Raw genomic sequence first — 12238 nt, forward strand, 5'->3', positions numbered from 1 at the left:
CATCGCAGGTAGCATGGATATCAGTCTTGGACGAACGTGAGGATGGGGGAGCTCTGATCCCAAATCTCCTTATCTATGGGTGCGGTTGAGCTCTCAAGGATAGACTGGGATCTCATCTCTATCATACGATCCTGAAAATTAAAGTTATAACTATTCTAAGTTTGTACTAAAAATCAAAATATCAATAAAAAAATAATTGATAAAACTTACATAAAGCCCCTGACCATCCCTAGTGGGTCCATTGGTAGATCTCGATCCTATCAGAAAGCTCGTCACTCTCTATATCTCTCTGCGATTTGAGAATAATTAATAAAAAAAATTTAAATAGTTAAAGAGTTAAAATATACTAAATAAAAATTACTTACCATCTGCTCTATATGGCGAGCGAACGGCCTCGAACCCCCATAGTGCGAGACGGTCTGTCTCATCCGATTGATGATATTTCGGGCACATCGATCATGTACAGTTAACAGTCAAGTTAGTAAGTAACTAACTGAATTTAAGAATAAATGATTTAATTATTAAACTCTAAAAAAAATTTAGATGCTTAACCTGATATATCGGGTTCTCATACCTATGACATATGACTGCCCAGTTGTCGATACTGATGCTGTCATATGGCTGCTACCACGCTGCCTCCACCCCTTGGTCCTGCACTATAACGTACTAGTGGCGATGAATGTGATGGTGGTAATCTTTGAAACACGAGCATAGATGATCATCCACAGCTCGCTGCATGTAATCGTGCTTAAAATCAATAATATCAAATATAGCCTGTCAATAATAAATATTATAAAAATATAGTGCTAATTAAATATTTTATTAAATATTATTTTACTTGTAAGTGGCTATAGAAGATCTCTCTCCAAGCGGGTGTAACATGATGCGAATCGGAGAGCGTCATAAGGGCACAGATGCGGCATATAATGCCCAGCTCAGTCCACCATGGCTCGCACCATCCCCTAATAGGTATGGTGAAGCCGGACGAAATCTCAATACAGAAATGTTGTTCCTCGTACTCGCATCTCCAATGCTCCAGGAGAAAGTTCTTCGACAGACCTCGTCCTCACCTCATCACCTACACCGAATGGTTTGAAATAACAATAAATAAATTATTAGTATGATAGCTATCTATAAACCTAACAGATACAATTAAAATTAAATTTTATTATGTAAAAAATATTAAAATACCACTCATACCTGCCTCTGCAACACTCTCTGACGGCTCCGATGGTGCGACAGTGGAAATGTGGGAAGACTCATTCTCAGAGGGAGGCTGGAAACTCGAATGTGGTTGTCTCCCTCCTGGCACCATATCTGCAATGTTTAAACCATGCATATAACTAATTTGACATGAAAATAAATATAATAATAAAAAATAATAGCAGAAAATATATAAATACTAATAAATAGAATTGTATTGCATACCATTATTGTAAGAGAAGATTCAACAAAGAACATAGATCTATCCATCAATATCCGTATCCTCCTCGATTTGTAGGTTTTTCTCCGAATCACAATAATCGACTAATGCATCATCTTCTATCTTATCATCATTTATGAATCGATCGTCACCCTCCGAATCATTAAGATTAAATGCAAAATCAGCTTCAACTTTGTTGGGCGGCTTATCAGCCCTATTCAAAGGAGTTGTCACAAGTTCTTCGTCAACAAGGAGCTCGATCGATGTTTGTTCTTCCTTTTGAAAAGCTTTCTCTTCATATAGATCTAAATTTTCATCCATCTTTAGTCAGGTTGGTATGTCATATATGCCTCCAAATATTATTCTTTATACGACATACGAATTTTCGACTATCCAAGAGCCATTCACAAAGTCTGTTTTGGAGACACTGGAACCGACTCTTGGATGGGAGTTTAAGATTACATCAATGCATGCATTAAATTACTACCATGCATCTTTCTATGAAAATAGAGAGATGTACTCGAATTCGAATCAGATTCGGATCAGATCCCGACCCAGATCCGGATCGGATCTTGAATCGGATCCGAGTCGATCCAGATCGGATCTCAATCCGGATCTCAGATCGGATCTTAGACTGGATCTAGGTCGAACCGAACCAGATCTAGACTGGATCCGATCTCGATCCCAAATTCGGCTAATCTTAGTTAAAACATTAAATCATAATCACAATAAAATACAGAGACTAAACAAGCAAAAGCATTAAATTATAATAAGCAAAAATATTAAATTATTTTTTTAAAATAATATTTTATCATTATTTTAAAAATATAACTATTTTTATTACAAAAAATAATTAATTTTTAAATACTTTTAAATATTTTATTTTATTTTATTTATTATTATTATTTTTTAATACTTATTATTATTAATAAATTATTATTTTTTAAAAAATAATTCTTGTATTTTTTCTCCTTTCTTCTCCCGCATGCCACAAACCCCCCCATCGCCGTCGCTTCCCGACCCATCACCATCGCCCCCCACCCCATCCTCCGCCCCACCCGGCATCACCCCCACCCCTTGGCCCACTCTGCTTGTGGCCCCCCCCATCCGTCGCCCCACCCTGCATCACCCCCACCCCCCTGGCCCGCTCCACTTGTGCCCCCCACCCCCTATGGCCCCCACCCCCCAGTCCTCCGTCCCACCCCATATCACCCCTACCCCCATGGCCCGCTCCACTCGCGCCCCCTACCCCCTGCTCCTCCCTTCCCCGCAAAGCTAAAAAAATAAAAATAGGGCAAGGGCGATTTACCTAAAAGTTGACAGCAGCGACAGTGGCGGCGGCAGCACCTGAAGTGATGGCAGCGACACCCGAAGAGGAAGCACGATGATGACGATAACGACGAAGAGGAAGCCCGACGATCAGTGGAAGCACGGGAGGAGGGGGAGAGAGGTAGAGAGGAGAGGGTTTCGTAGGAAGCAAAAGAAGCAGACGGAAGTGACGAGAGACTTTTATGGGATTTTTGGTGACGTAATTATTAACGATGGATATTTAATTTCCATCGTCGATAATTTCTATCAAATTTTTTTCTCCTAAAAATTTTTCCTTCTAAAAAATTTTAACTAAAAAAAATCATAAAAAACTAATTTTTTATGATGAAAATCAAATTTTTATCACTAATAACCATATTAGCGATGAAAATATCATTTACGTCGCTAACAATTCCCACCAAAAAAATTTTTTCTCTCTAAAAATTTTTCCATCTAAAAATTTTTTTCATAAAACATTATTTTGCGATGGAAATAAATTTTGTGTTGTAAATATTAAATTATTTATGATATAAAATTTACATTATAAATACTCGATGAAAAATAAAAATTAAAAAAATAAATAGTAAATTATTTATGATGCAAAATTTACATCATAAATAATTAAATATTTATGATGCAAAATTTATTTTGTGTCACAAATATCGATTATTTACGATGAAAAATTTTTATCATAAATAATAGATAAAAAATTAAAAAAAAATAGTAGATTATTTATAATAAAAATATTTTATAATTTAAAAAATAATTTAAATATTTTATGATCAATTTTTCAGTCATAAAATTTTTTAATATTTTACAATCAAAAAATTAGTCGCAAATATATTTTACAATCAAATATAATTTTTTTCTTTTTTTTTGAATATGATATAATTTTAAAATTTAAAATCTATTTTTATCATTCATTATCTAAATAATTATCGTTAGATTATCATCACAAAAGATCGCCTCGATCCGATAGTCCTAGCCATATCGATCAATAAAATTTGATTTCGATGGTCACGAACGAATGCATGATGATCTGATAGATAGAGATGACCGATGGGTCTGAAAATTTATAATGATGATTTTGATGATATTTATAGCATGTTACCAAAATTTTACTTCAATCAAACATCATTATCATGGTTAATTTAGCACGAGATAATTTGGACTACTAAATAAAAATGAGTGATCAAAAGGCCAAACGGTATCCGATTATCAGATAATTTTTTAGATAAATAATTTTTATTACTACTTTAATTATCTGTACTGTGGTGATCATAAAATCTAAACCATGCATATATGAATCATCTATGTTAAGTAGATCTTACAAAAGCACAAGTATACTTACATAAGGACTTTAAGAATGAGTATCAAGAGATATAATTTTGAATGATTCATATACGCATGATTTAGATTTTATGATCACTGTCATACCGATGTTTAAAATAGTAGTAAAGATCATTTATCTAAAAATTATCTTATAATTGGATGCCATTTGACCTTTTGATCATCCATTTTCATTTAACGGTCTAAATCATTCCGTGCTACATTGACCATGATAATGATGTCTAATTGAAGTAAAAATTTAATAGCATACTATAAATATCAGCGAGAATAATGTTATAAATTTTCAGACCATTGATGGTCTCTATCTATCAGATCATTATGCAGTCATTCGTGATCATCAAAATTAAATTTCATTAATCGATATGGCTAGGGCTATTGAATCAAGGCAATCTTTTGTGACGATACTCTAATGATAATTATTTAGATAATTGATGATAAATATGAGCTTTAAATTTTAAAATTATATCATATTCAGAGAAAAATAAAAAAAATTATATTCTATTGGAAAATATATTTACGATCAATTTTTTAGTTGTAAAATATTAATAAAATTATAATCTAAAATTGATCATAAAATATTTAAATTATTTTTTTAATTTATAAAATATTTTTTTCATAATAATTTGCTATTTATTTTTTTTTAATTTCTAATTTTTAGTCAATTATTTACAATAGAAATTTTTTATTGCAAATAATAAGTATTTGTGATGCAAAATAAATTTTATATCATAAATATTTAATTATTTATGATGTAAATTTTACATTGTAAATAATCTACTTTTTATTTTTTTAAAAAAATTATTTTCTCATTGATTATTTGTGACACAAATTTGACATCGCAAATATCGATTATTTGCGATGCAAAATTACATCACAAATAATTTGCTCATTCTTTTTTTTAATTTTTAATTTTTCATCAATTATTTACGATAGAAATGATGCATCATAAATAATTCAATATTTGAGATGTAAAATTCAGTTGCATCATAAATACCGATTATTTGCGATACAAGTTTTGCATCATAAATAATCTATTAATTATTTTTTTTTCAAAATTTTTGATTTCTCATTGATTATTTATAATAAAAATTTTATGTCATAAATAATTTAATATTTATGATGAAAAAATTATTTACGTCATAAATACTAATTATTTATGATGTAAATCTTGCATCGTGAATAATCTACTAATTATTTTTTTAAATAATTTTTAATTTTTCATCGATTATTTATAGTAAAAAAATTTATCATAAATAATATAATATTTATGATGTAAATAAATTTACATCATAAATACTAACTTATTTACGATGCAAATTTTATTTCATTGTAAATAAATAATTATTAGTGATGAAATATTTTTTCATCATTAATACTATTATTTGTGATGAAATTATTTGTGTTGCAAATAAATCTATCGTAAAAATTTTATTTTCTTGTAGTAATTTTTTTATTCTGCTGGATTGTTATTACATGCTATTGGGATCATAAAAAATTATTTTGATAATCAATAATTCTTAATTGGTGAGTTAAAATTATTTCAATCTATTAAAAAAAATTAATAATATTTTGATGAAAATCAAAATATATCTCACCACTAAATAGAATAGAACCTACGAAATCACACACAAAAAAAATCCTGACTAATCAAATTATTGAATTATGATTTTAAATCATAAAATGATTCAATTATCAATTTGATTGATTATTGGATGAATTTGTAAAAATTATATGGAGGACTTGCTAAGAGTTAATAAGTTATAGGAGGACTTAATTGTATTATTACTAGATTATTTGATTTGATCAAATAATGGGGTTGAATCTTAATCAAATTAAATTTAAATTTAATTTAATTGGATTTAGTCTGAGTTTGAATTAGATTGGATTTCATAAATCCAAAATGGTTTTGGACTCAATTAAGTTTTGACTTATTTGAAAATCCAAATCAATTTGGATTCAAATCCAAACCTTGTTAGACTTAGACCAAGTGTTTGACTTGGTCCAAGCAAGCCTCATGCCCCAAGAAATCTCACGCCTCATAAGAAATCGCCATGGGAGTTTTTTTTGGTGTGGGAGTGGAGCACACCTAAGAAAGGAAGAGTCCTCTTCATGGACTCTATCCTAAAACCCTAACTAACCTTAGGAATTGGTTCCAAAGGAGATAAGAAGAGCGGCTCCTCTTGAAGGTTAGCATAAAAAACAAGAGAGATTGGCATGTGAGAAAGAAAAGAAAAGATGGGCACGAGAGAAGAGTTCACGCACAAGGGGGAAAAAAAAAGAAGGGCACGAGGTTTTGGTTGCTTGACGCCACACCCTTCCCCTCTTTCTCTTCCACACATCCAAGTGTTGGATGCCCTCTTCCTCTCCCCTCTCTATCTATTCCATGCTATCTTCTCTCTTCCTTGTATGGAATGTCCAAAGGTTGGTTATCTTCCTCTCCTTCTTCAGATTCAGTCCAAAAGTTGGATGAAACGAAAAGAAGAAAGATTTGATCTCTCATCTTCCTCTTTCTCTAGATCTTCTTTTCTTTTGAAAAGAGAGAGGAAAAAAGAAATCAGATTAGATCTGATTTATTGCTCCTTCTACAGATCTCTTTGATTTTCTTAAGAAGAAAATCAAAAGGAAGAAAAGATTTGACAATCCAAAAAGCGATTTTTGTAAGAGAGCTATTTAGTAAGATCAATCTCAAGTGGATACCTATAGAAATCGGATACTTGTGCGGTTTCAATAGATCTTGAAGACATCCATGGATCATCGAATCATAATTTCAACAGACCATGAAGACATCTACGGATCATCGGATCACAATGAAGATCTACCTATGTAAAGATAAAAATTAAATTTTTATTTCTGCATAGATCTTAATCTTGTACATATGATGATGCCTGATTTTATATTGAGATATGATCTCTATGCATGCTAGATTAGATTAGTCTGATTAAAATTAATTTTAATATCGTTCTGATATAAGGTTGTCTTAGTATAATAGTGAAGCGTTATATTATATGGCTGTCTTAGAACGATATTGAAAATAATTTTTGAAATTTCTCTCCCACTATATTTTAATATTTAAAATTTCTGCATGTATAACGAAAAGTCATGTGGTAGATTTTTTTCATCCAATTCCAAATTCATCTCTCTCCAACCAAACATGCCAATTCAGAACATGGTTAAAAACAAATACATACAAAGGTGAGAAAGATCAAGTTGGCAATAAAATAAACCCAAGCTTAATTATTGAAAATTTAATTATCACAAATCCAAAGTTATGATCAATTATTGCCTCACACGGTTGGATCACTGGAGTGATATTTTTTTTGGATAGCCTGTAAAGTACAAGGGTCCAAACATGTTTGCATCCATTCTTTTGAGAACAGAAAATGGGACCGTTATTCATCATTTTCTAAAGTAAATATGATGGTAAAAAATAATTACTTAGGTCAAATACTGGGGAAAACAGTGCAACCACAAAATTTGGATTGGATATATCTGATGTTTGTGAACAGATTAGCCGATCATGCACCATCATTCTCAACTACCACATGACATACAGTAGATCGCAACCCACTAGGAGCAAAAGGTACTGCCACATTGTACTATAGAGGGTCCGCCATTCTCCCTTTTTTTCTAACATCTGGGGAAGGATCATTGTGTATTTTGTCTTTTTCTCTTGTCCTAATTTCTCTTTTCTTACTGTCTGCTTGCGCATAATGTCCCATGCTGTTGGTACCTAATAAGCTTGTATATAAAGTGTGAAATTGAAAACTAGTGTGATCACCGAGGGTTTATAGTGACAAACTCACCATGTGGAGACCTACCATCTCCCCCTGCCACAAATTAACCTGCTCTCTACTTCCATGTGCTGCGATCCTGTGATTCATTCATCACATACCCTCTCTCTCTCTCTCACAGTCTCTCTCACAAACAGTATACATATTCGTGTTCTGAGAAATGATTCAAAGTATACTGGGTAAAGAAAGGTTGAACTTTAGAATGAGAATGTGAATGAGTGGCTTCTATTCTAACCATTTGATTTGAGGAGTCTCATTTTCATTCTAATTTTAATTTCAGAAAGGAATGAGAATATGTTTCAATCCTTTAAAATTCAATTTCTATTCTTCTCTGGTATTCAAATTTTATTTACATTCTAATTTCTATTCAAATCATGAGCCAACTATGCCGAAGAATATAGTCATTCCGATTTTCATTTTGATGCTGAACCAAATATAGTGTAAGTTGATTAGCCATATGAGAGATATAAGTGCTACTTTTAAGAGATTTGCTTTTGGAGGAGATTCCTGATTCAAATCATTGACAGAGCAAATAAAATTTATTTTTTAATTATATAATTTTTAATTTTTGAAAGCATTGGAACAAGTGTGATGCAAGACAGATTTGAAATTATTATTTATGCCTCTATCTAAATGTTTTCATATATTGATCATAATAACATACGGTGAACTAATAGAACTGAATCCGAATCAGATACCATCATATCCATATTCATATTTATTTTATTTAATAAATATAAATATGGATACAGATAATATTCGGATGTACAAATTCATATCCATATTTATTTTAAATGGATACGGATATAATTCGGATACTAAAAATATAGATATAATTATAGATATTACTTAGATAATTAAATTTTATGACTACATAATCTAAGATATTACTAAATAGATGATAAATTAAGTTAATAATATATTTATATAATTATGTATTTTTTAAAAATTAATAAGTGCTATATAAAAATATATAAAATTATATATAGATTTGAATATTTGGATACAGGTCGAATAGTTATTTATCCATATCTATATTTTTTTTATAAATATAAATATTAATATATATATATATATTAATTATATTTTTAAATTTTTATTTATATTTAAATTGATTTAAATATAAAAATAAATTTATATGAAAATAACATCTATGTACAGTGCTTTCACCCCTGCGAGCTAACTATTTCAGCCGATATCAGATACTATTGGTTAAATAAATATGGTAGGATCTGCCACTAGGCTGGCTGACCTACCAACCAAAATGGCAGCCCATGATATTTTATAGCAGCATGGAAGACATAACTCCACGCATTGGGATGATAGCGACTTGGCAGCGGTGGGAGAATCCAAAATCTGGAGTGGGGAAGGACGGAAGTAGGGTCAGACGTGGACAAAAGAGTAGCCTTCATGCCTGAAAACAATCATATTTTCTACGGTACCTGTGAACAAAGCCGTGAATCACGGTGACCATGTCGGCCTCTGGACCTCTCGAGCTCGCAAGGAATGGTGAGTCGCAACTCGCAAGCCAAGGCGCAAGGACTTGATAGGTGGTAACTGGTAACAGAACAAAGTTGCAGCACAAGGTGTGAGACTCCAAAAAGCTTCCCCCCATATCACCGCCATATCTGCTCAAGTGCATTCTTGCCCCTCAAACTTTAAAAATTTGCCTCTCAATCTCCTCCTGTCCTTATCCAGAACTCTTGTTTAGAAGTGACAATTTACGCTCCCCTTTGGACATACCGAATCTGACGGCAGATCTATATGATTACAATGGATCCGGCACTGACACAGATAATGAGAGAACACACCCCGAATCAGATTTAAATATATCTCTTCAAAATTCCCTAAATTATTGTATGCAAAATAAAACATTTCTTGTATCTTTAACCAGTACGATCTATCCAACCCATCTCCTATAATTCTATCAATTCTATCCCGAGATAAGCATGAGATGGATAGGGATCATGGCTTACTCAACCCATACCTAATTCATTGTCATTCTTGTTGCAAGAAGTAATTAATTAGATCTGGGTAATAATATGATGATACTATTTAAGTTGCATGTAACATACTTTTCATTTGAAACAAGCGGTCAGGATAAGTTAGATTTTTACTTATTTTGGAATACTGGAGAGAAATTAATTAGATCTAACCATTTTCTGTTGAGATAAAATCTAAAGTGGGGCCAGTCTTTTGGATAGACTAGACGTCAACTGGGTGAGATATAAATGGGTCATTTTTCGGGGACATGAATTTCATTCATTGAAGGATTCTTACCCATCATGATCATCTTAAAGGACTTAAAAGTAGACGTGAAAAGTTTAAGACCCAAAAGTTTAAGAGCCACATAATGGTCCTAAAGGCCCCAGTACAATAAGCTCATGCCTGCCACAATTAGCACCCACCACTATAACTGCCCAATGGCCTCATCGGATGTCGTTATCAGCATTAAAGAAGCCAAATGGTAGGCATGATCCACCAAACCTCTCCAAGTAGTCTCCTTGTAAAAAGATGTTCTCCCCTTCGACCGATAATAAGAAAGATCCAGCTCCATGCACGCCATCCAGCCTCAAGTTCAACCAAGGCTCTACATTATATAGGCCATCAGAGAATGGATGGCTACCAAACAATACGCGCCTGTTTAAATTTATGGACTCTTTAGTTGATGGTCATCCATCTATTGATGGTGGTCATTTATGATTGCACCGCATTTTACGGTGCAGCATGCGTGCCACAGAGGATCAGCACTTAATAGCATGGGATGGCACGATCATTTAATTAATGTACCAACCATTCACGTAACCCCATCACTCTACCTAAGCAAACTAATTAGCATACACATCATCAGATCAAAACTTCAATTAATAATCTAAAACTGTACAACATCTCTCTCTCTCTCTCTTCACATCTCACACATGCATTACTTCACACCCTTAACTTCGCACCATTGCATAAAATTATTCATGCACATATAGAAGTGGAAACCATGGGCCGCAGCAGCTAGCAGCAGCCAAACAAAGGATGGACCCGAAGCGGTTCAGTTCGTTGGGTCGAGCCGGTTCACGAGGGCCAGGGCGTTGCTGGTGAGCTGGGAGACCACGACCACCTTCTTCCGGATGGCGGCCCGGAGGCGGCCGCTGGCGTTCTGGTCGAGGCTATCGAGGCAGGTGGACTGGTCCGTGAGTGCCGCGCTGACCCAGGTCTGGACGTTGTCGAGGTGCCACCTGAACCGGTTGCCCCGGGCCCGGCCCATGCGGCGCATCTCCCGGACCGACCGGCGGAGCCCGTCCACGCTGTCCCCCATGGTCTCGATGCAGTCCTGGACCGCGCCGGCCTCCCTGGGCCGGGCCGAGTTGGAGCCGGCGCTGAACCGGGAGACGAAGGCGGAGGCGGACTGGGCCCGGTCGGCGGTGACGGCGAGGGCGGTCTGGGCGAGCTTGCGGGGGCTCCGGCGGACCGCTGGGGCGTATGCTTTGAGGCACTCCACGCAGAGGGCCGGGTACCGGGTGGCGCCGCACGACGCGCGGATGAAGTCGACCGGGCCGGAGGAGTGGGCGGAGGTCAGCGTACCGGCAGATAAGCAGAGCACGAGGAAAAATAGAACAAGGGAGACGAGAGATCGGCTGGTTATCACTCCCATTGCCACGGCTTCTCTCTCCTCTTTCCGGGTTGGAGCTGGGGAAGTTTGTTAGCTTTATTAGGCCAATTGGTGTCGGTCACGTGACTCGGCCTTCATTACTTAATTAATGGTCGGGAGACTTTGGTTGTATAAGTATGGAGTGTGTCGTGTTCTCCCTTTTAAATGATTTAATCAGTAGTGCATGAGACTAGTGACTTTGTTATGGATAATTAAATAAGTGATGCTTTGCTCTATTGCTATCTGCTAGGTCTTCATAGACATGTGGATTACACGGTCACTGCTCACCTTGGTCAAGTGATTGCTTTAGCTGGATGGCGTGAATGTGATTGGTTGAGGTTATCTATTATCTCAACGAATGGCTTCGTTTCCAACAATTATCTGGAGATTTTGAAAATTAAACTTGAATTTAGTGTGATTGGTCGAGGTCACTCGTTAAACAAACAGTTTCATTTTCATGGACTACCCCGACATTTTGATCATTCAATTTAAATTTAGATAGTCAAATTGATTGCTGAGGAAGTCCATGGTGATCTTGGTATGAGAGATCTTCCTTGAGATCATGGCTTGATTTGGTATTAAAAAAGAGAATCTTGATAGAGCATACTGTTGGCCATGGAATCCTTTATTTGGAGGAATGGATGGTGCACACAGATATATCACCATCATCGATAACTAGAAAAAAAAGATAGTGAAAAAATTGGTAGCCCAGATAACTTTTAGGTT

General features: G+C 34.7%; 1 protein-coding gene across 1 annotated transcript; it reads right to left on the reverse strand.

Annotated features, from left to right (window-relative positions):
- Nucleotides 1-10704: 10704 nt before the first annotated feature.
- On the reverse strand, nt 10705-11595 carry LOC105043270 (pectinesterase inhibitor 9). The gene has a single exon (XM_010920753.4). The coding sequence runs from the start codon at nt 11513-11515 to the stop codon at nt 10913-10915; it is 603 nt and encodes a 200-aa protein (XP_010919055.2). The 5' UTR covers nt 11516-11595; the 3' UTR covers nt 10705-10912.
- Nucleotides 11596-12238: the final 643 nt, after the last annotated feature.

Source organism: Elaeis guineensis, chromosome 4, assembly GCF_000442705.2.
Source record: "Elaeis guineensis isolate ETL-2024a chromosome 4, EG11, whole genome shotgun sequence".
In the NCBI taxonomy this organism is placed as follows: domain Eukaryota; kingdom Viridiplantae; phylum Streptophyta; class Magnoliopsida; order Arecales; family Arecaceae; genus Elaeis; species Elaeis guineensis.